The sequence below is a fragment of the Portunus trituberculatus genome, chromosome 31, assembly GCF_017591435.1.
Source record: "Portunus trituberculatus isolate SZX2019 chromosome 31, ASM1759143v1, whole genome shotgun sequence".
In the NCBI taxonomy this organism is placed as follows: domain Eukaryota; kingdom Metazoa; phylum Arthropoda; class Malacostraca; order Decapoda; family Portunidae; genus Portunus; species Portunus trituberculatus.
In genome coordinates, this window is record NC_059285.1 from 22,402,887 (window position 1) to 22,428,665 (window position 25,779).

At 39.2% G+C, this 25,779-nt stretch overlaps 1 protein-coding gene across 3 annotated transcripts in view; it reads left to right on the plus strand.

Moving 5' to 3' along the window:
• Positions 1–25,779, plus strand: part of LOC123511329 (solute carrier family 35 member E1 homolog) — a 194,182-nt gene that overhangs the window by 108,367 nt on the left and 60,036 nt on the right. For all 3 annotated transcript variants that reach the window (XM_045267121.1, XM_045267123.1, XM_045267122.1), the window contains one exon: positions 20,638–20,763. In XM_045267121.1, the coding sequence (XP_045123056.1) occupies positions 20,638–20,763 (126 nt within the window). The remainder of the gene's footprint in view (positions 1–20,637; positions 20,764–25,779) is intronic.

Below are 25,779 nucleotides of genomic sequence, written 5' to 3' on the forward strand. Positions count from 1 at the left end.
CCACACCATATGCTATTGCCATGATTACAGCATCTGGAGATGAATACTCTGATGAGGAGGAAGACATTGATGAGGTAGCACTTGATGTGTCTAGTACTGAAAGTGAAGACTCATATTTTGAGCCACACACGGAGTCATCTGACGCTTCTTCTCAGCCCCCAGCCCACCACCTCCCACGCGTGATTCCTAGTGTGCTAGATGACTCCTCTTGCCTGCCCTCCTCTGCACGCGACCACAACAGCCTGCATTCACATGGACAGATGGTGATGATTTTATTCCAAAAGTGCATGATTTTGATAATGCATCGAGTGGAATTTCTGACGCTAGTAGCATCACAGATGATTCCACTATCCCAGATTTTTTCAAGCTATTTATGGACGATACTGTCATAGATCTGATTGTTCGTGAAACTAATAAGTATTTTGCATGTTGGTTTTGGTACATTTAGTGAAAACTGCAGTCATTTTATTTTTTGTTCTCCCCCCCACAATAAAAACTTGTTTTGTTGTGTCCTATTGCTAAGAAAGCCAATATTTTATGTTGAATTTGATAATAATAGTATGTACATCAAGAAAACACTCTGAAAACGTATTTTATATTATTTGTGTGGGCATAATGTATACACAGGTGTGAAAAATCATTACCCTAGCACATTCTGGAGCAGTTCTGAGCAACTTCAGTTCAAATCAGGCAGAAAATTCTGTGTATTTAGTGAGAACACCTGCACAAGTTGCAGCGGAAAATAACCACCCGCTATGATGACAATACTCAACAGTGCACAACGTACCACCAGAAAGCCAACTTCCCATCATTATTGCACCACTTTCCAGTGTGGGTAGAGACCTAATTTTTTTAGAGCATGTAGATGCGTAACACACTATTATGCATGAGAACATTATTTTTTTTCATTTTTGCAAACCTTAATTTTTCGGTCGTATTTGCGTCTCACAGACATGACCCAAAAACCTATTTGCGCGCTGAAAGGGTTAAACCTTTCACTGTACTAAGATGCACTCTCGCTTTGTTTACTCTCAGTGGAAGTTCAAGTTAGGGGTTAAACTTGTTATAATCGGTTCGCTTAACGAAGGGTTTTTTAGGAACGTAACCCCTTCGTTAAGCAGGGGTTATATATATATATATATATATATATATATATATATATATATATATATATATATGTAATATATTGGTTCTGGCCTAGCAGTGAAAAGTGGTTCAGTTGTTTGTTTACATTTGTGTGACTGCAACGTTCCAATGCAGAACTTCCAAGGAACAACTGGCCAAGATGAGCTGCTCTGTTGTTCATGAGTGGACAAAGCTGTTTGAAGAGTTTCTCATAGAGAGTAATAAAGGCCAAAAAGAGCAAGGGGGCTGCCGTGTTTGTTTACAGTTGACCAACATGACAGAGGTGGTAGCGAGCTTGTGTGTAACGACGAAAGTTGACGGAAAAGTGGTAGTGTGACACTGCCTTTACTGTTGTGTGTACATCCTAACCACCCCCTTGTACTGCTTATTTTCAATTTTTTTTCCAGATTTTACATTTAATGTGCTTTCAGTCATTGTTTTCTTACCCATTTGGGTTATGTACATGTCTTCTCAATTTACAAGGGGTTGGGAGAGGAAATTCTGCGTATCCGGATATTTCATATATCCGCCAGGGCCTTGGCTGCTATAATCCGATTACGCGGGCGATTACTGTATGTACAAATATATTTACATCTACTTATCAAGATTCTATTGATTTGAGATTATAGCATCATTCCAGGTAACAAGAAAATTAATCTTATTATAAAAGTTTTAATTAGAAACTGTAGATCTTAATTTGACTAAAAATTGACGCTAGAGGAAAACGTGCGTTTCACCTGACTCAAGACGACAGAATGCCACCTCCAGCCCCAGCCTTAAAAAGCAATATTTCATGCCTTTCAAAGATAAGCTTGAGCTCATAAGAATGTGTGAGGTAGGTATAGCTGTCCTTAACGAACAGGTTACGTTCCTAAAAAAACATTTGTTAAATGAATTTTCGTTATACAAATCAATTATAACAAGTTTAACCCCTGACTTGAACTTCCATTGAGAGTAAATAAAGCGAGAGTGCATCATAGTTTAGTAAAAGGTTTAATGAAAGTAAAAAATTATGAAGTTAAACATTTAGGCAGTGGGACCACGCGCGCTTTGTGGGCCCTAAGGTTCTCAAGCACATAGGTTCGAATCCTGTCCACGGTCCGAGGTTAGGAAGGGCATCCACTTGGGGTAACGGTTCCCAAATGCTAAAACCAAAGTCCTCCTGACTCCTCTGTCCTAGCCCTAATGTAATAGGGGAACCGAACATAAACCAAAAAAAAAAAAAAAAAAAGTCATTATAATGTACACTAATGTATGTATGTAAGTACCGTATTTTATGGCTTACAAGACGCACTTTTTGTTCCTAAAAAATACTCTGAAAAATACTAGTGCGTCTTCCAAGATGAATGTTGTATTGTAAGGCAGCATCCAACCTCAAGTGAGCTTGGACACTTGGCAGATAGCAACCTGGATTTGTATGTTGAGTCATTACATTATGATGTTAGCTTAAGTACCATTTAATTTAGCCTTTTATATTATGTAAACTCAGTACTTAGGTGTTACAAGTATTTACAATACCATAATCCTTCCTGCAGCCTACTCAGCGCCGTGTGGAGAAAACGGGCTGCTCCCTCGTCTCATTGCATCACACACATACATGCACATGAAAGCACACACATCATGCCAGGTGCCTTTATACCTTTATTGATAGAGCATCCAAGTGGCTTACTCATTCAAGCAAGAGTCAAAACTCCACTTGTGAATTGTATTCACATTGATAAATTATCAGCCTATGAAGCACGACTGCAAAATAAAATAAATACAAACTGCAGCACTGACGTGTTCGGTTTCGGCAATCGGACAAGTGATTCCATAATGTAAACAACAGGTCCAAAACATGCCGTCTCCCGCCACTAAAACAAGAGATGGACTGTTTCACTGTGTATATGGTGCTTTTATTTACATAGTTTTAAATTTGTGGTAAGCGCTCCAGCAAATTTGTAAAGAGTGGTGAAACAATAGTGTCTTGCAGACTCCTTGCTTCTGATATTTTTGTATTCAGTGGTTGGATATATGGTGAATGCGTTCTTGTATGAGAATGACTTTTTTTTTTCTTAGAAATTTCTTTCAAATATTAGGGTGCGTCTTCCAAGATGCAGCGTCTTACAAGCCGTAAAATACGGTAACTTTATAATGTTGATGATCTTAAATTTATGAAGGGAGGGCGAGTGGAGAGGGAAAGACACTAGCTGCCAACCTGTGGAATGTAAACAAATGGCGCATCATTGTACCGCATACAAAACGTATGTACCACATTTCCACAAGGCTTTCCATTTAATCCATTGTAGAATCACGAGTTTAGGTGGCTATTTTAGCTTATAAGGAAGATGTGGTCTCACCAGCCTTCTTGATAGAGTCTGCTGACTTGAAAAATAGTAGAGACAGTAGATGGAGTCAAGCCATGGTAGCGAGCAATGCTATTAGTTTTCTCGCCTCTCTCGTGTCTGTGAATAATATCCAGCTTCACTTCAAGAGTAAGAGACTTCATGGTCTTCTTACCAACACTAGGCAACATTGCTAGGTGTTTTTGTGGCATGTTGAGCAAGCGAAGATGAGCTGCTGCTGACGCTGTTATTGTTTTTAACTATGGGGAGTAAGTGGTACGTGTTTTGTCCACGAGAGGTGCTGGGGTATTCAAAAGCCTGTCAGCTTGCGTGATATGGCAGGCCTTTCAAACTTGGAAAAAATTACCTGGATAAAATTTTGTTACAGAGAGTTTGGTGTTCGTAAACGAGCAGATGGTAGTAAAAGGAAACATTCGTTGTAGCAAAATTTTGTTGTGTGAACCTTCGTATCAACAATTTGACAGAACAGGGACAAGTACTGCGAGACAGCTGCAAGTGTTTTGATATTAAAAGATGTACTGTACAGCACCCTAATATGTTTTAACAAAAATAGTTAGGTATAAATGAAGCCTTTAAATAGTACTGATTTAGTCTAAGTTAGTGTTTTTTAGAGGTTATAGTGTTGTTTTGAAGGGGTCTAGGCTGGAGGTTGGTCCCTATCCCCTTAATTCTTAAGTATCTTATGGGAAAAATTGCTTCACGATTTGAATAAACGCTGATTCAACCGATGAAAAACCGCCCTAACTCCGTCAAATTGCGAGGATCCCTGTATTTGGATTTTTCTTTTCTTTCATCCCAAAAATCACAAACACTTTCCTCCACTGTATCTTGCACCAAGTCTTCTTTCTCTTTAATTACTTGAAATACTGCGACTCGTGTTTTTCTGATTTTGTCTCTTTACAACCTCCTGTTCCTACTTCCAATCATTTCATAGTTTCTTCCACCTTCTACCCTGTCCACAATCCCATCCAGCACTTTAACCTGTAAGCTCCTTAACCCTTAAAGTATGGGTAGCCAATTTACTTTCCATCTGTTACAGCAGGGAAAAATCACACTTGTCAAAAATTATAAAAGATTTATTTCTTTATAAAAGCATATTTTTTGTGTTATTTTGAGTACAATGATGTAGTTTTCAACATGTTATGACCTCTGAGAGCAAGGTTATTGCAAATCAAAAAACTCTCCCCGAACCTGTGGCAGAACCCCAAGCTCCGGTAACACAGCGTGCGTGCTCTCTCTCTCTCTCTCTCTCTCTCTCTCTCTCTCTCTCTCTCTCTCTCTCTCTCTCTCTCTCTCTCTCTCTCTCTCTCTCTCTCTCTCTCTCTCTCTCCTTGTGGGCATTTGAATTTGATGTAAAAGTAGGAACTCATATATGAAATGATGTGCAAAACAGAAAAAGAAAAAGAAACCACATATTACAAGTATTGTGGATTTCTATAATAATTGGAATCTGGCAACTCTTATTAGCAATGGGATTCATGTGACTCTGCCGACAAGCACAGTCCTGCAGAGGCAACTATGGGTGACAAACACCAGCGCATTGCTCGTGGGGAGTACGTGAGAAGGTTTATGAACGTCGCTGTGAGGGTTGGTCTCTGTCTCCCAGATCACTATCACTATCAGAATCACTACTGGAGTCTTCACTTTCTTCTCTCTCAATAAAAAAATCACTGTCTTCATTTTCATCACTGTCCTCAATGTCACTACCGAGTAACACTGACATACCATCACTTGGAGTACCGTTTCCTCTCTCCGGGTCACGGGGATTGCCAGATGTCGCCTCGAAATGGGAAAAGATGACCTATTGTGAAGGAACATATTTCTTAAGGCTCGAGGAGGCGAACGAGAAAAGATACCAGATACCTCCTCTTGCCCCAGGACCAATAGTGAGGGGGAGAGATTCAAACATTTAATGTGGAAAAATCATGAACGAAGGTTCACACAACAAAATTTCGCTACAATGAACATTTCCTTTTACTACCGTCTGCTCGTATAACGAACACCAAACTCGCTTTAGCGAAATTTTATCCAGGTAATTTTTTCCAAGTTTGAAAGCCCCGCCGTATCAAGCAAGCCGACAGGCTTTTGAATACACCAGCATCTCTCGTGGACAAAACACGCACCACTCACTCCCCTATCCTTCCCCGCTCTCAGCTCAAAACAATAACAGTGTCCAGCACCAGCTCGTCTTCTCTTGCTCAACAAGCCACCAAAACGCCCTGCAACCAGCCCTACAATGTCACCTAGCATTGCTAAGAAGACCAGGAAGTCTCTTACTCACGAAATGAAGCTGGATATTATTCACAGACACGAGAGGCCAGAAAACTAATGGCATTGCTCGCCACCATGGCTTAACTCCATGGTACATAAGTTTTATATGCGGTACAATGATGCATCCTTTGTTTACATTCCACAGGTTGCCAGCTAGTGTATTTCCCGCTCCACTTTCTCTCCCTTCATAAATTTAAGATCATCAACATTATAAAGTTACTTACATACATACCTTAGTGTACATTATAATGACTGTCCTAAATTAACCCCTTCGCGCCGGATGTTAAAAAAGCCCGCCTGTATGATATACAGGTGGTAGTGCCGTGCGCCCGAGCACGGGAAACTCTTGCAAGCTTGTCATATTTGTTGTCTTTGTGTATTATGCTGCTATTCTTTAGTCACTATATTGCCTTCGAAGAGGAAAGTGGACGCTTCTCTCTTCGGAGAAAAAGAGAGAGAGAGTGACATTTGCTAATATTTTAGACACAAGCGGGACGCATGTAGATTATCTTTCGAGAGGAAGAGGGGGAGGGAAACGAAGGGAGGAGAGAGAGAGAGAGAAATTAGAAAATTTGTTGTTTTTGTATTTGTGTGTGTGTGTATTCACCTAGTTGTATTCACCTAGTTGTAATTTTACAGGGCCTGGGTATCATACTCGTGTGGCCCCGTCTCCATATCTACACACATCCAACTTTCCTTTAAAACTATGCACACTCCTTGCTGACACCACCTCCTCACTCAAACCATTCCACACCTCCACACATCTTTGTGGGAAACTATATTTTTTCACATCCTTCAAGCATATTCCCTTGGCTATCTTTTTACTATGCGATCTTGTAGTTCTACTTAAGTTTTCCCCTCTCAACATCATTTGCTCATTATCCACTTCATCCAGTCCATTCAACAGTTTATAAACCTGTATTAAATCTCCTCTTTCTCTTCTTTGTTCCAAGGTAGGCAAATTCATTTCTTTTAATCTCTCCTCATAGGTCATTTCTGCCAATTCCGGAACAATTTTTGTTGCCATAGGAGGGACCCCATCAGGTCCATAAGCCTTCCGAGGGTTTAGGCCAGCAAGTGCATGGAATACATCATTACGAAGAATTTTGATTGTAGACATGAAATAGTCAGAGGGAGGAGGAGAGGGAGGGACAAGCCCAGAATCGTCCAAGGTGGAGTTGTGAGCAAAGGTTTGAGAAAAGAGTTCAGCTTTAGAGACAGAAGAGATGGTAATGGTGCCATCAGGATGAAATAAAGGAGGGAAAGATAAAGAAGTTAAGTTATTTGAGATGTTTTTGGCTAGATGCCAGAAGTCACGAGGAGAGTTTGAGTTTGAAAGATTTTGACATTTCCTATTTATGAAAGAGTGTTTGGCAAGTTGAAGAACAGACTTGGCATGATTCCGGGCAGAGATATAAAGTGCATGAGATTCAGGAGATGGAAGGCTCAAGTACCTTTTGTGGGCAACCTCTCTATCATGTATAGCATGAGAACAGGCTGAGTTAAACCAAGGTTTAGAAGGTTTAGGTTATGCGTTCAGCACAAAGAGATGGGTCTCTGACACGGAAGCAATACTCATTCCAGGGAAAATCTGCATAATACCTCCTCAGGTCCCCCAAACTGGCAGAGGCAAAACGCCAGAGGCACCTTCGCTTTGGGGATCCTGGAGGATTGGAAAAATAGGACAAGATACAGAAATGAGATTGTGATCGGAGGAGCCCAACGGAGATGAAAGGGTGACAGCATAAGCAGAAGGGTTAGAGGTGAGGAAGAGATCAGGAATGTTGGGCGTGTCTCCAAGACGGTCAGGAATACGAGTAGGGTGTTGCACCAGTTGCTCTAGGTCATGGAGGATAGCAAAGTTGAGGCTAGTTCACCAGGGTGGTCAGTGAAGGGAGAGGAAAGCCAAAGCTGGTGGTGAACATTGAAATCTCCAAGAATGTAAGTGCTTCCGCCTAGTGGAACCAAGGGATCACTCACTCGGTAGGTTTGAACACGCTTGGGGGCAGCTCCGGATAGTAGCGAATTCCAGATAACGGCGATCCAGATATGCGGATGATTACTGTATCCTTTTTAAAGCTTGGATACCATACCACTGCTGCATATTTCAGCCTTGGGCGTATCATGCTTGTGATGATTTTTTTCATCATATCTTTATCCATGTAATGAAATGCCACTCTTATATTAGTCAACATTTTATATGATAGTCCAAATATCTTGCTTATGTGTTTATCAGGGCTCAGATTTTCTTGTATGATCACTCCAAGATCTTTTTTTCTGTTTAGTTTTCATTATTTGTTCCTCTCCCATCAAATAGTTCCATACCGGTCTTTTCTTACTCTTTCCTAGTTCCATTATGTGACATTTCTTGGCATTAAACTCCAACTTCCACTTCCTGCTCCACTCATAGATCTTGTTCAAATCTTCCTGCACAGCAAACAGTCCTCTCTGGTTTTGATAACTCTTAGCAGCTTTGCATGAACAGCAAATAAATTTACATAACTGTGTGTGTGTGTGTATTTACCTAGTTGTATTTACCTAGTTGTAGTTTTACAGGGCCTGGGCTTTATGCTCGTGTGGCCCTGTATCCATATCTACACTTATCCAATTTTTCTTTAAAACTATGCACACTCATGTGTATTTACTTAGTTGTAGTTTTAGTTATAGTGTGTGTGTGTGTGTGTATTTACCTAGTTGTAGTTTTGCAGGGCCTGGGCTTCATGCTTGTGTGGCCCCGTCTCCATATCTACACTTATCCAATTTTTCTTTAAAACTATGGACACTCGTTGCTGACACCACTTCTTCACTCAAACTGTTCCACGTTTCAACACATCGTTGTGGGAAACTATATTTCTTAACATCTCTCAGACATCTTCCTTTTCTCAGCTTTTTACTATGCGATCTTGTGCTTCGAATGTCATATTCTTTTCTCAGGATCAGTTTCTCATTATCCACTTGGTCCATTCTGTTGATCAATTTATAAACTTATATCAGATCCCCTCTCTCCCTTCTCTGTTCCAGGGTTGGTAGATCCATAGCCTTTAGTCTCTCCTCATATGTCATTCATTCAAATTCTGTAACCATTTTTGTAGCCATTTTTTGTAGTCTCTCCGACTTCCTTATGTGTTTCTTTTTATGAGGGGTCCACACTACTCCAATCTGGGTCTTATTATAGTACTTATCAATTTCATCATTTCTTTGTCCATGTAGTGAAATGCTACTCCAATATTCCTTAGCAAATTATATGTCTCTCTGAAAATTCTATCAATATGGTTGATTGTTTTCTTCCATCGTCACTCCTAAGTCCTTTTCCTTTTTTTTCTTTCTCCAGTTCTACTCCATCTTCCATCTTATAGATTCCAATGGGTCATCTTTCACTCTTTCCCATTTCCATGACATGGCTTTTGTCCACATTGAATTTCATTTCCCACTTTGCTTCATTCCCAGATCTTATTTAGGTCTTCCTGCAGTATTTCACAATCCTCTTTTTGCTTTATAACTCTGCACAGTTTTGTATCATCCGCAAACAGATTAATGTAGCTGTTCACTCCTTCTGGCATGTCGTTTATATATATGAGGAAAAGTATTGGTGCTAATACTGACTCTGCAGCACTCTGCTTTCTATTGTTCTCCACTTGGACTTCATATCTTTAATTACCGTCCTTATTTCTCTCCCTCTCAAATAACTTTCCATCCATCTCAATGTGCTTCCTTTTAAGCCACCCTTCTCCTCTAACTTCCACAGTAATCTTGCATGTGGCACTTTGTCAAACGCCTTTTTAAAATCCAAATAATTACAGTCAACCCATCCCTCTCTCTCTTGTACTCTATCAACTATTCTAGAGTAGAAACTCAGTAAATTAGTTACACATGACCATCTTTTTCTAAAACCAAATTGGCTATTTTATATTAATTTGTTGTCTTCAAGGAACTCGATCCATTGTTTCTTTATTATTCTTTCACACATCTTGCATATTGCACTAGTTACTGATACTGGTCTTTAATTTAGAGGTTCTTCCTTCCTTCCGCTCTTATATATGGGAATCACCTCAGCTCTTTTCCATTCTACTGGTACTGTTCCATTTTCTATTGAGCATTTTATGATGTATATAGGACTTGCTAGTTCTTCCCTACATTCTTTTAATATTCTGCCTGAGACTTCATCCGGTCCCATTGCCTTTTCTTCATCCAATTCCTTCATTAACTCTTTTATTTCAAGCTTGGTTACTTTAACCTCTTTCATATAGACGGTCTCTCTATTACCCTGTGGCCTTTCAAATTTGGATTCCTTAGTAAAGACCTCCTGGAATTTATTATTTAATAGTTCTGCCATACTTTTTGGGTCTTCCATCATCTCGTTCTCTCCTTTTAAACTTTTTATTGTTTCTTTTTGCCTAATTTTTCCATTTATGAATCTGTAGAACAATTTCGGTCGCTCCTTACATTTTTCTACAATGTCCTTTTCATAGTTGCTATCCTCATCCTTCCTCACCTTAACATATTCATTTCTCGCTGCCTTGAAGTTTTCCTTATTTACTGGATTTCTATTTCTGCTCCACCATTTCCATGCTCCATCTCTTTTCTCTTTTGCCCTAGCACACCTTGCATTAAACCAATCTTTCTTTCCTTCTTCTTTAGGTCTATATTTCGGGACATATTCCCTGACTCCTGTTTTGTATATTTCCAAAAATAAGTTATACTTCTCTTGCACTGTCTCTGAGTTTTCCATCTCCTCCCAGTTAACGTTTTAAAATAGTTCTTGAGATTCTCAATATCAGCCTTTCTGTAATTTAATCGGTCTCCTTTGTATGATTCGTCTCTATCTTCCTTTTCCTCTTTTATATCTATTTTTAATATTACATGATCACTCTTTCCCAATGGGCACTTATATCTTATATCATCATTCATTTGTACACCCCTTGTAAAAACTAGGTCCAATCTCGCCGGCTCGTCGTTTCCTCTGAATCTTGTGTTTTCCTTAACTCTTTGGTCCATCATATTATCTATCATTAGGTTCAGGAATCTTTCTCCCCAGGCTTTTGCCCCCATACCACTTTCATAATTTTCCCAGTCCACTTCTTTCCAGTTGAAATCTCCTACTAATATCACTTTTTTCCTCTCTTTAAGGATTCTCATTAGACTCCTTATTGTGTCATCTATCATGTGTTTTGTATTCTTGATTGGTCCATGAATTTGTTTTTGGTGGCATATATGTTACAATGATTGTTAACTCTTTTTTATTAATATGCATCTTAACATATAGTACTGCTTTTCCTTCCCCACATTCCACTTGGTTTACCACTATCTCCTTCCTTAACATTATCATGACTCCTCCTCCTCCTTTACCCCATCTGTCTCTCCTCCATAAGTTATACCTATTATCCAAGCCTATTATGATTGCCTTATATAGTTTTGTTTCAGCCAGGCAATCAATATCCGGTTCTTCTTTCTTTATGTAATCTCTTAATTCTAATTTACTTGATAAAACCCCGTTTATGTTTGTATACATCATTTTTAGTCTCTTGTCTTTATCACTTTTAGTTAAACTTGCTCCACTTTTTCCTCTTCATTCTCTTTTATATACCATTTCCTTATCCTGTCTCCTAGAATTTTCCAAAAAAATGCCTTTTTTTTTCCTCTTCTGACCTTTCATTATTTTTTTCCCTTACTGCTGCTGCCATTTCATTGTATCTCTTCCTTTCTTCCTCATTTCAGTTTTTCTTTATATATATATATATATATATATATATATATATATATATATATATATATATATATATATATATATATATATATATATATATATCCTTGCAACCTTCTGTTTCTATGAGTTTAGTTGTTCTATATAATATTTCTTCTGTTGGTGCTTTTGATTTTAGTAGTATCTTAATTGGTCTTGTTGTTCCTTCTTGATAAGGTCCCATTCTGTGTATTTCTTCTACTTCCTCTTCTAAGTTCTGTTTATCTTCGTCATTTAGATTTTTTAGTAGGTCTTTGACTGATTTAATTTCTTCTTTTTCTCTTCTTGTTCTATATTTTACATTTTTTTCTTTTAGTCCAAATGTGTGTGTGTGTTTGGTTAGGTGGATGGGTTTGCAAATAGATGGGTGGTGTGTATTTATGTATAATCAGGCACACTACAGTCTGTTGTATGTATGTGAGTTAAAGTTTACCAGTTTTATCATGTTTTACTTGTTTTCTATTGGATTTTAATTCTTCTGACTGGTAGACTACAAATAACAGTTGTGGTTATAAGACAGCTGCATATTCGTATTAGTAATGAAAAATATTTATTTGAATACAGTGGCATATGTTGCTTCTCAACTTGTGCTCTGCCATCTTTAACCCATAATTCTATAAAGAATATTTCAAATTATTCAGATGCTGGAGTAACAGAATCATCACTCACTGGCTCCCAGGCTAAGCACTAAGGAACACTCATATTTTAATTTAAGATAAAACATAACAGTGCAGTTTTAAGTAAGGCAAAATATTCCATTGCAGTGTCACTCGCCTGGACAAAACTTGAATTGATATTTATAATTTCAACAAGGTGAAACACAACAGTGTAGTTTTAGTTAAGACAAAACATTCTAGCACAGTGTCACCACGCTGAACAGCACACCCAGTACAAGCTTTAAAGTATTGTATATAATGTATCATAACTGAAAGTTTAGTTTAATCAATATATGTACTACATAGTACATACTACTAAATCTAATAGCACTAGTTCAGGAGGTGCTGTGAACCTTCCATTAAAGCTAGTTGTGATCTCGTTGAACGTTTCCCTTTGTGTCTCACAACTCAAGGGGGTAGTCACAGCCTACCCTCTAAAGACAGCTCTCCTTCACACAAAACTACATGCACTTACCACACATACACCCTTCACCCAAAATCAAAATTTGAAAGAAAAATGGGACCCCAAATAAACAACGCCTCGGAGTCCCCCTCTGGGGAGGGGACCAAAAATGTCCCCAGGTCGGACACCTCTCCTGTTGAAGACCCCAAATGCCTTGACACCTCCCTCAACTTTTTCTACATTAACTTCTGCAACGTTCGCGGTCTTAGATCTAATTTTCAATCTGTGGAACACCACCTCTCCTCTACTAAACCTCATCTTCTTTTCCTCACGAAACACAGCTGTCTGAGGCAACTGACAGTAGCCCTTCTCTGTTCCCTCCTACTTTCTCTATTCTCATTTTCATTCCAAAGCTGGATGTTGCGTCTATGTACGCAACGACTTAACTTGCTCTCGTGCCCACGCTCTTGAGTCTTCCGAATTTTCCACCATCTGGCTACGACTTAACAGTCACTCTCAAACTAAATTCATCTGTGCTGTTTATCTCTCCCCTAACTCTTCTGACTATAGTAATTTCTTCGACTACTTAACTTCTAAAGTGGAGCACATTCTGTCCCTCTACCCTTTCGCTGAGATTTCCATTCTTGGAGATTTCAATGTTCACCACCAGCTTTGGCTTTCCTCTCCCTTCACTGACCACCCTGGTGAACTAGCCTTCAACTTTGCTATCCTCCATGACCTAGAGCAACTGGTGCAACACCCTACTCGTATTCCTGACCGTCTTGGAGACACGCCCAACATTCTTGATCTCTTCCTCACCTCTAACCCTTCTGCTTATGCTGTCACCCTTTCATCTCCGTTGGGCTCCTCCGATCACAATCTCATTTCTGTATCTTGTCCTATTTTTCCAATCCCTCCCAGGATCCCCAAAGCGAAGGTGCCTCTGGCGTTTGCCTCTGCCAGTTGGGGGACCTGAGGAGGTATTATGCTGATTTTCCTGGAATGATTATTGCTTCCGTGTCAGAGACCCATCTCTTTGTGCTGAACGCATAACAGAGGTGTTAGTATCTGGCATGGAGGCGTACATTCCTCATTCTTTTCTCAACCTAAACCTTCTAAACCTTGGTTTAACTCAGCCTGTTCTCGTGCTATACATGATAGAGAGGTTGCCCACAAAAGGTACTTGAGCCTTCCATCTCCTGAATCTCATGCACTTTATATCTCTGCCGGAATCATGCCAAGTCTGTTCTTCAACTTGCCAAACACTCTTTCATAAATAGGAAATGTCAAAATCTTTCAAACTCAAACTCTCCTCGTGACTTCTGGCATCTAGCCAAAAACATCTCAAATAACTTCACTTCTTCATCTTTCCTCCTTTATTTCATCCTGATGGCACCACTGCCATCTCTTCTGTCTCTAAAGCTGAACTCTTTTCTCAAACCTTTGCTCACAACTCCACCTTGGACGATTCTGGGCTTGTCCTCCTCTCCTCCTCCCTCTGACTATTTCATGTCTACAATCAAAATTCTTCGTAATGATGTTTTCCATGCCCTTGCTGGCCTAAACCCTCGGAAGGCTTATGGACCTGATGGGGTCCCTCCTATTGTTCTCAAAAACTGTGCTTCTGTGCTTGCACCTTGCCTGGCCAAACTCTTCCAACTTTGTCTATCGACTTCTACCTTTCCTTCCTGCTGGAAGTTCGCCTACATTCAGCCTGTTCCTAAAAGGGTGACCGTTCTAACCCCTCAAACTACCGTCCTATAGCTTTAATCTCTTGCTTGTCTAAAGTTTTTGAATCTATCCTGAATAGGAAGATTCTCAAACATCTGTCACTTCACAATCTTCTGTCTGATCGCCAGTATGGCTTCCGTCAAGGTCGCTCTACTGGTGATCTTCTGGCTTTCCTTACTGAGTCTTGGTCATCCTCTTTTAGAGATTTCGGTGAAACTTTTGCTGTTGCGTTAGACATATCAAAAGCTTTTGATAGAGTCTGGCATAAAGCTTTGATTTCAAAACTGCCCTCCTACGGCTTCTATCCTTCTCTCTGCAACTTTATCTCAAGTTTCCTTTCCGACCGCTCTATTGCTGCTGTGGTAGACGGCTACTGTTCTTCTCCTAAACCTATTAATAGTGGTGTTCCTCAGGGTTCTGTCCTGTCACCCACTCTCTTTCTATTATTCATTAATGACCTTCTTAACCAAACTTCTTGCCCTATCCACTCCTACGCTGATGATACCACCCTACATCTTTCCACGTTCTTTCAGAGACGTCCAACCCTTCAGGAAATTAACAGATCACGCGGGGACGCCACGGAACGCCTGACTTCCGATCTTTCTAAGATTTCCGATTGGGGCAGAGAAAATCTAGTAGTTTTCAATGCCTCAAAACTCAATTCCTCCATCTATCAACTCGACACAACCTTCCAGACAACTATCCCCTCTTCTTCAATGACACTCAACTGTCTCCCTCTTCCACAATGAATATCCTCGGTCTGTCCTTTGCTCATAATCTTAACTGGAAACTTCACATCTCATCTCTTGCTAAAACAGCTTCTATGAAATTAGGTGTTCTGAGGCGTCTCCGCCAGTTTTTCTCGCCCCTCCAACTGCTTACTCTGTATAAGGGCCTTATCCGTCCCTGTATGGAGTACTCTTCGCATGTTTGGGGGTTCCAGTCACACAGCTTTGCTTGATAGGGTGGAATCGAAAGCTCTTCGTCTCATCAACTCCCTCCTCTGACTAACTGTCTTCAGTCTCTTTCTCACCGCCGAAATGTTGCATCCCTTTCTATATTTTATCGCTATTTTCATGGTAACTGTTCTACTGATCTTGCTAACTGCATGCCTCCCCTCCTCCTGCGGCCACGCTGCACAAGGCTTTCTTCTTCCTCTCATCCCTATTCTGTCCAACTCTCTAATGCAAGAGTTAACCAGTATGCTCAATCATTCATCCCTTTCACTGGTAAACTCTGGAACTCCCTCCCTGCATCTGTATTTCCGAATTCCTACAACTTGTCTTCTTTTAAGAGGGAGGTATCGAGGCATTTGCTCCCCTAATTCTGGCTGACGGTTTTGGCACTTTTTGAAGTCTTTGGAGAGCCAGCGCTCAAGTGGGCTTTTTTCTAACTTTCTTTTTTTTGCCCTTGGCTGGCCCTCTTCCTTATGTAAAAAAAAAAAAAAAAAGAATAGCAAATATTTTCATTAAAACAAAGAAATTTTTTTTTTCTCTCTCTCTCTCTCTCTCTCTCTCTCTCTCTCTCTCTCTCTCTCTCTCTCTCTCTCTCTCTCTCTCTCTCTCTCACACACATTGAATGCCACAGCAAAGGAGGTTACCCTTATACACAGCCGTCTTTTAAATACGTAGTGGGGGTAGCTGCTGTCACACGTAGTGATTCCTTTTGAAATAAAGAATGGTGAACACCTTAAAAAAAAAAAAAAAAAACAGACACAGACAGAAAGTGTGTTTGTGCTTCATCCAACTGGATGTTCTATGCACTGATAGTGTCTTTCTCTCACAAGGTAACGTTGAACTGGAAATATTGCTGAAATGCACATGTATTTGGCAAATAAGATTGTTGGAAAGCAATATCCAAACAAAATTCATGAGGACATTGGGCAGGAAGGTATGCAACATGCAGGTGATCATTATAGGAGCATTTAGCGGTATTTATAAGTGACATCACAGATTTTCCGGCTGTGGACAAAATATTGGAACCCATAACACTCAGTATGACTTATTATTTCCCAATAGATTGTTCAATCTGAACAAATGAGGGTGTACACGTCTTTTTTCATGGTCAGAAAATATGATACAAATAAATCAGTAAAGATTGGCTATTTCCATATATTTGTTTGTGATCACCCTTGTTATTTTTGACAACTTTTAATTTGTCCTAACATCATTAATCTAACTTATGTAAACTAACCAAATATAACCTAATCTAATCAAACATCACAACTAACCTAACCTAATCAAATAATGATAATAGTAATAATAGTAATAATAATAATAATAGTGATAATAATTACAATAATAATGATAGGAATAATGTTGATAATAATATAATAATAATAATAATAATAATAATTACTTCGAACTTAATAAAGCACCCCATACAACTGTGGGCAACAATCTTATAGACTGGTTTGCAATGCACTGTTTTCATTATCAATAGTATTCATAGTATCGGTATTGGTATCGGTAGTAATATTGGTTTCGGCCAAATTTTGTGGTATTGGTATTGGTCAAAATTCTGGTATTGGTACATCTCTACAAAATACCATGCGCTGTCGCTGACCTGACAATAGTAATACTTGTCTACTTGCTGTGCCACTTGAGGGTCAGTAGAAGCTCTGGAAATGCTTGGAAACTTGAAATACTTGTAGAGCTCTTGTCCGTAAGTGTACAGTGTCGGCAGTTGAAGTTGCAACCGACACCAACGGCAACCGAAATATTCACAACACGCATGGAAAACATGAAAGGTAATGAAAAGAAAATTTACTACATACATTTCTTTGTTAACACCTAATACTTGATATGGTTGCCATGAGCATCAATGACAGCTTGAATGTATATGGGCATGCTAAGGTCTAGTTTTTCAAAATAACTGTGATCAGTACCTCGCTACACCTGCAAAATTGCGTCCTTGAGATGTGTTACTGTATTTGTGTTTTTATTCTTTAGTCCATTTTCATGAATGACCTGGCATTTTCAATGGCATTGAGGTCAGGTGAGCTGCCTGGCCACTCAATCTCTGGTATTATATTTTCAGTCAGCCAGTTTTTTACATCACCACACGTGTGTGGAGGAAAACCATCTTGCAAAAACACACCCACCACACCTGTGTGGAGGAGAACCATCTTGCAAAAACACACCACCTGGTTGATGCAGGTCAAAAAAACTGTGCATATGGTTTTTCAAGACTTTTAAAATAGTTTTTACCACACATTATTTGGTTTGGTGGTAAAAAATAAAGATCCCCTGCACCATGCTGCCCACTGAAGACACCCCAAACCATCACAGAGGGTGGGTGTTTTACAGTTTTCACCACGTAGCGTTCGTCGTACCTGTTGCTCTTTAACAGCCGCCACACTGTCCTGGAACTTGATCTCACACCTAAAGGTGCTTTCATCAGAAAAAAGCACCTTCTTCCATTGCTTAGGTGTGCAATATCTATATTGTATGCAAAATTAAAGTCTCTTACTCTTCATAGTCTTCATCAGGCGAGGTTTTAGCACAGCTCTATGGGTGAACAACATCAAGTCTCAGTGTAGGCATTCTCAGATGGTGTGCTCAGACACATTTTGCTGTAGCTCTGGGTACTTCTTTTTTTATCTTGCTGGATGTAATGAATGGATTCTTGTTGACAGCACGCCAGATGAGTGCATCAGTCTTCTTTGAAGTTTTTTTCTGTTTCCCTGGGTGGGGTTTGGGCTGGGGAATACCATCTTCACTCATTTCTCAACTGGCAGCCAGGATGCGGAGGACAGTTGCCCTGCGGCAAGGATTCTAGGGAGGATATACGGGTTCAGTGGGTGGGCTGGAGGAATTGATTAGGGAACCTCGCTTCTAACAGATGGCACGCGGGTCGTAGGTAGTAGGGGGGTGAGGGATGAGGGGGTTCATCAGCCAGGGAGGATGAGTGCCGTTACAAGATTCAAACAGTCAGTCACAAGAAGGAGTGCAAGGCACATCAACCATCGCTCGCCTGGGCCACACCACGCTCAGTGCTCACTTGCATCGCCTACATCTGTCTTGTGAGCCCTTCTGCCCTTGGTGTAGGACTACCCCTGAGGCCATGGAACATTTCTTGCTTCAATGCCCACGCCTCGGATCCTCTCTCAACATACTGCATTACGCTCCCGGCTCTCCACCCTGGCCATCACAACACTCAACCTGCCCACCCTCCTGGCGGCCTCAGGCGTCCACCTCTCCTGCTAACCTGTTGTCCTTTGCCTTACTTGTGCCTTCTTGAGGAAGACCGGCCAGCTACCACGCCTGTGATACCCACACAGCACTGCACCAGGGCTCATAAGGATCCATAGATTTTCGTGGCCTCTTTTGAATCCTTATGAGCCGTGGGGTAGTCCTGTGTGGGTATCACAGGCGTGCTGCCGGTCTCAAGAAGGCACAAGGCGAGACAGCAGGTTGCCAGGAGGTGGGCGCCTGAGCTGCCAAGAGAGTGGGCAGGTCGAGTGTTGTGATGGCTAGGCGAGCCGGGAGTGTAATGCAGTATGTTGAGAGAAAGCATGGGCATTGAAGCAAGAAATGTTCCATGGCCTCAGGGTAGTCCACCACCAAGGGCAAAAGTGGTCATGAGACAGTTGACGTATCGATGCAAGTAAGGTATGATGTGGCCCAGGCGGAGAAAGCAGAAAAGATATATATATATATATATATATATATATATATATATATATATATATATATATATATATATATATATATAAACATGTTTTATTTGACATAAGTTCATAACCACAAGAAAATGCAGGGAAAAAATAGGTGTGGGAGGAAGCATGGGAGAAATTTTAAGTTACTCCTAACAATGTTTACTATGAAAGTACTCGCTTCCAACAGATGGCAGCACCATCGCTGTCCTCCAAACTTTAACCTACACCAAAACTTCCTCTCTGTATATTCCTTGCCCTGTGGCGACCAGTACGAGCAACAATCTCGTTGATATTTACTCCTGCTTGCCTTAGGGTGATGATCCGGGTCTTTTCTGTCTTACTTGTGGTGGTTCTGGCCATGTTTGTCCTTCAGAGAAAAACTGGGATGGCTGTTATCTATTCACTGCGAAAAACAAGATAGCGGGAAATTGGCGGAAAACTTGATACCTAGCAAGTAAACATGACCTTCAGTTATTGAAGTAGTGTTGCTACCACATGACTGCACAATTACCCGAGAGTTGCCAGCATTCACAATTTTGAGATAGGCAAGAGTATCTTGAATTCATTGTGATTATAGTTTAGATGTGTTCACTGTGCATTTTAACATAAGATCACAACTTCAACCTCCAACACTGTAAACACAAGTGCTATACTGGAGAGAGAGAGAGAGAGAGAGAGAGAGAGAGAGAGAGAGAGAGATCAAGCAGCTGTGCTTAACGTTGCTTTGCCATGTCATTGATGACACAATTTGCTCATTATCTACAAGAAGGAAACGTAGTCCACTTCATACTAAATTGCCCCGTGTCAAAAGAAGAAAGAAATGAAATTGTAGACCTTTAAAGACCAGTAAATAAAGGAAAAAATCAAATGAGAAGAGAGATTTAATTTTAGTGTCATCTGCAGTCTCCACTTTGGTCAGCCATGTCTCTCTCTCTCTCTCTCTCTCTCTCTCTCTCTCTCTCTCTCTCTCTCTCTCTCTCTCTCTCTCTCTCTCTCTCTCTCTCTCTCTCTTAGTGTGGCAGTGTCATTATCTTCGTTTGCCCAACAGAAATGCATAACTAGCATTTCACTTTGACAAGCTGCAGGTCCAACCAGCCAGGGACCACAAATGAATATGAGTGGCAATCCGGTGACCTGCATAGGCAAACAGTTGCCACTCTCCACCTTATTACAAGTTTTGTAAATTGTAGAGAAAGAAAACAAATTACAATGGTATCTTGCATGCTTTTTTTGGTTTGTTTATTGTGGGTATGTGCATTTGTCTGCATGGCCTCTTGGCAACCATGGATTTGTGGGGGAAAAAAAATGTTCCACAATGAAAAAAATTTGGTTAGGTTAGATTAGGTTAAGTCCAGTCCATTACTGAAGGAAATATGTTACTGTGAGGTCTGTTATCATGAGGCACCACAGTATTTTTGATATACTGATAACTAAAAGTATATGCAAGGATTAAGAGCCATATGTAATTTGTTTCTTAGTATTCATCTGTTGTCCAATTAATATGAAACAATATAAAACATGTTTAACAATTCAGTTATATTTGCTACATTATTATGCACTCATGTAGATTTAAAACATAATGATTTGTTTTTAATGTAACAGGGGAAAACTTTCTTTGACAGACAACATTTGATTTGAGATCCCAGCTATGTAAGACTATTTTGTTCATGTACACTTATACAACTTTCTTTTGATCTTTCTTACAGGTACTAACAGACACAGGGATCCATCATCTGCGCCTGCTGCACTTGTTGGGCTGTCTGGCACTTTTCATGTTCCTACCAGTTTGGGTTTTCACCGATGGACTTAGCATCTTCCAGGATGAAAGCCTGGTACTGTGAATGTTTTGCCTTTAAATAACTACTGTGTGTGAGCATATATATATGTATATATATATATATATATATATATATATATATATATATATATATATATATATATATATATATATATATATATATATATATATATATATGTGTATATATATATATATATATATATATATATATATATATATATATATATATATATATATATATATATATATATATATGCAAGGGTTGATAGCAGAAATTGTAGATACTAAAAATGCAGGGAAATCACATGGAAGTCTTCATATCTTCTGGTTTATTTTCCAACATTTCGCCTCACAGACAGAAGGCATCTTCAGGGCCTAAAATAATTAACAAATTAAGTATAAAGTCTAAAAAAGACTTTGTTGGGACATTAAGTTAAAATACAAACTAATAAAGCAAAGAAATGAATAAAAATCACAATAAGTTAAAATACAAATTAAAAAAAACAAAAATGAATAAAGATCACAACACATCGTCAAAAGAAAATTGCACATAGAGAAAAGTACACGGGACACAAACCTTGAAGTGTGCTATATGTAGTACAGGAAGGAACTGACTAGAGGGGTGGTATCAAGATGTGAGAAAGGTAGTGAAGAGAGGTGAAGCAAAAGTTCAAGGTTTCTATTGAAGAGTGCGAAGCCTAGTTGAAGACAGCTGATTATTGAGTTCAGGTTGTAAGTGTTTAATATAAAGTGCTTTAAGAAGTTTGATATCAGTATTAGATTGGCATCTTTGGATAATTTTGAAGTCATTAATAACAAAAGGGTGATCACTATCATGTGAATGTGCTCTAATTGCAGAAAAAGAAGGGTTAGATAGAGGTCTATTGGTTCTAACAGGAAAATCTTTGTGCTTGGCTATTCTGTGTGTTAGGTTTCTATCTATCTAAAAATAAAGAAAAAATAGAAAAATGTTTTGAGCCCATTTTACCATTTCAGCTGTTTTGCCCTCCCTTAAGTCAGTAAACTGGGAGAGGATGGTAGGAGATGCTAGTGAAAATAAGTTTATGGAAAGTTTTCAGGATAACTATTTAGTGCAGATGGTAGATAAACCTACTAGGGGGAGGAAGGTTTTAGACATAGTACTAACAAATATTGAGCATTGTTTAAAGGAAGTTGAGGTAGGAGAGACTTTAGCAAACAGTGACCATCATATAATTAGATTTATCATTAATTCCAGTAGGGATAATATAGTGAATAAGACTAGAGTCCCAAACTATCAGAAAGGCAATTATGGTAGGTTACGTCAGTTATTAGGAGAGGTAAACTGGGAAGATAGTTTTGGAAATAAAACTGCACAGGAGATGTGGGATATTTTTAAGGTTGTAGTAAAGGGTATAGTGATGCAGTGTATCCCTTACAAAGATATAAGGCAGAGAAACAGGAAGCCATTATGGTGGACTCATGAGATAGGTAGCCAGATCAGAGAGAAGAAGAGGGCATACAGAGAGTTGCAGAAAAGTGGGGAAGATGTAGATTTGATTAGGTACAGACAGGTCAGAGATGATTTGAGTAAGGTTATAAAAAAAAGTAAAAGGCAGGCAGAGATAAAACTAGCTAGAGCTGGGAGTAAAGATCCCAAAAAATTATATAGTTATTACAAGGTCAGTGATAAAAGAAATAAGGATAGGATTGGACCACTCAGAAAAGATGGTGTAGTAGTGGATCAAAATGAAGACATAGTAGAATTATTGAATGAACAATTTTCTTCAGTATTTACTAGGAAAGAATAGGAAATCCTGTTACAAACAGTGCGACGAGTAGTTTAAGAGCTTTAGAAAATATTGATATAAAACCGGGAATTATTAGGAAATTTATTCTTGAACTAGACGATAGGAAAGCTAGTGGTCCTGATGAGCTACATGCCAGAGTACTTAGGGAGGGTGTAGACAGTATTTCTGAAGCACTTAAGTTAATCTTTGAAAGATCACTTAGGTTTGCTGAGATACCTCAGGACTGGAAGTTAGCTAATGTTACTCCAATATTTAAAAAGGTAGGAAGGATGATGCGAATAATTATAGACCGATCAGTTTAACTAGTATAGTATGTAAGATACTAGAGAAAATCATTAAGGGTAGTATTTGGGAGCATTTAAATGAGAATAGATTAATTAGAGATACCCAACATGGCTTTAGATCAGGGAGGTCCTGTCTTACAAATTTGCTCGATATCTTAGAATATATTACCAAGGAGTTAGATGATGGAAATAGCATAGATGTTATATATCTAGATTTTAGCAAGGCGTTTGATAAGGTACCGCATAGGAGGCTAGTGTACAAATTGAGACTACATGGGATAGGGGTAGGTTAGTTGATTGGATTAGTGAATGGCTTTCTGATAGGAAACAGAGAGTAGTATTAAATGGGGCAATGTCTGAGTGGAAGGAAGTGGTTAGTGGGGTACCCCAAGGATCAGTGCTAGGACCTCTTCTTTTCTTGGTGTACATTAACGATTTAGATATAGGAATTAGTAGCAAAGTATCAAAGTTTGCAGATGATACTAAGATAGCATGTGCAGTACAGGGTGAAAAGGACAATTACAGAATACAACGAGACCTGGACAGGCTGATAGCATGGGCAGACAGGTGGCAGATGGAGTTTAATTCTAAAAGTGTCAGGTTATGCATTTAGGTAAAGACAACACAAACTTTAACTATGAGATGGAGGGATGTTGGCTAGAGGCAGTAGAGGAAGGAAAGGATTTAGGAGTAGTGATAGACAGGACTATGAAATTTTCAAAGCAATGTTTAGAAGCAAGAAATAGGGCAAATAGGATCCTGGGTTTTATAAATAGAAATGTTAGTTATAAAAGTAAGGAAGTGGTGCGTAGCTTATATAATTCCTATGTTAGGCCCCATTTAGAGTATTGCATACAGGCCTGGTCACCCCACTATAGGCAGGATATCAACATGTTAGAAGCAGTTCAGAGAAGAGCAACTAGGATGATACCAGCATTAAAGCGCCTGGAGTATAGAGATAGATTAAAGGAATTAAACATGTTTTCATTTGAGAGGAGATGTATAAGAGGGGATATGATAGAGTTATTTAAAATGTTCTCAGATACAAACTACATAGATGTGAGATCTTTCTTTACCTTAGAGGAGGAAGTAGGACTAGAAATCATGGCAGGAAGATTAGAAAGCAAGGCTGCAGGTTAGATATAAGAAAATATTTCTTTAGTCATAGGGTGGTAGACTTCTGGAATGCATTGCCAGAGACGGTTGTAAATAGCACTAGTTTGACAATGTTTAAAAACAGATTAGATAAGCACTTAAATTTATTAGATTTATAATTATGTATAGCACTGCATGATAGTTTTATAAGAAATTTACTATAGTTAAACAAGACATGATCCCCATGTATAGGGATTACAGATTGTAGAGGAATTCGCTGCAGGACTTAGCCCTGTTAATGGGCCAAATATTTAGAATTAGTATATAATGTATTGTGTACTTGTAAGTGTATCTTTAAGTACTGATGACGAGGTCGCTGTGCGATTGATACAGGATAACCTAGATGGGCCCTGGTGGCCCTTTGTTATCCTATTATTTATGTTATGTTATGTTATGTTATGCCTGTAATTGCATTTCTTTCGCTTCTTTTCCTGCCTGTAGTTGCATTTGTTTTTCATGCATCCGGTATTCTAGTTTAAGCTTCTCAATTTCCCATTGACTTATGCTACTCTTATCCTGTTCTTCCTGGGGACTGTGTATTATAGTCCTCGTAGAGGCTGACATGGGAGTTAACTCTTCTATGGCATTTCCTAGCAACTGACCTTCTTGAACTAGATGTTCAACAACTACATTCTTAATGACCTCTTTAGTCATCTGAGACGTGATGGGAACATCAAAATGTTTAGCGATGGTCTTCCATTGGTCCTTCTTTATATTAGCATCTTTAAGTTGTTCCAGAGAAGGGTCGGCACAAAAATCTTCAACGTTAAACTGAGCGGAAGCCATATTAAATAGATGTTAAACCACAACAAAAAAAAAAAATGATAAGCGAATTACTTAAGTGAGGAACTTGGCAGAGTGATAATAAAGGCAACCTTAGAAATTACCTGGATTATACTTAAGTAAACACTTATGAGTACAATCACTAATGAGGGGTAAACTAGAGAGTTACGGCATTAAGAGGGATCCGGATTACTCTAGTTACGAGACTTGAGAGTGAGGAGCGAATTGTACTGAGACTTGTTATTGATAAGGAGGCGGATTAGTCTGAGAGACTAGTTAAAATGGCCGATTCTAACTAGCGAGAAAAATGATCCGCGAAGTGAGGGGATTGAGGGTTCGCATGAACATATGATGATCCCAACACTTGGATAACACTTATTACACACCTGCCTATGTGCAAAAATAGAGATAAGTGCTATCAGTGAACACGCCTTTCTACCTGGTTTCCTGCTCTACCACTGCTATGCGATACCAATGAAAGTCACGAAGCACGTTTAACCCAAAAGGAGCCACTTGAACGCACAAAGGTAAATTTAAACCACACGCAGAGTAAGTCACAGAAAAAAACACATCAGAGTCACAACACCACAGAAACACAAGCAATCACAGAAAAAAAAGTCACTGGAAAAATGGAACACTGAACATGGGTTATAATGGTCCTGTCACGGTCGCCAATTGTTACGTTCACCGGTTAAACTGGTAAGATTGGCATCGGAGAGCTGGTGAACAATAACAATAAAAAAACACTGCAGGTTCAACTGGTGAGGAAATGCAAAAGGGGGTCACTTTAAAAAGCTATTTTAATAACCCATAATGAAATTGACACATATATAACAAGAAACATGAAACACAGATATATAACATGAAACACAGGAAAATGACATACACATATACATATAACACAGTAATAAATACAACAATAAAGAACCCAACTTAATACCTAACAATAATCCTAATCCTATATAGAGGCAATGTGGAAAACACGGACGAGGGAAATGATACTTATGCGGTGTCGCAGTGGTGAAATGCTGGGTGATG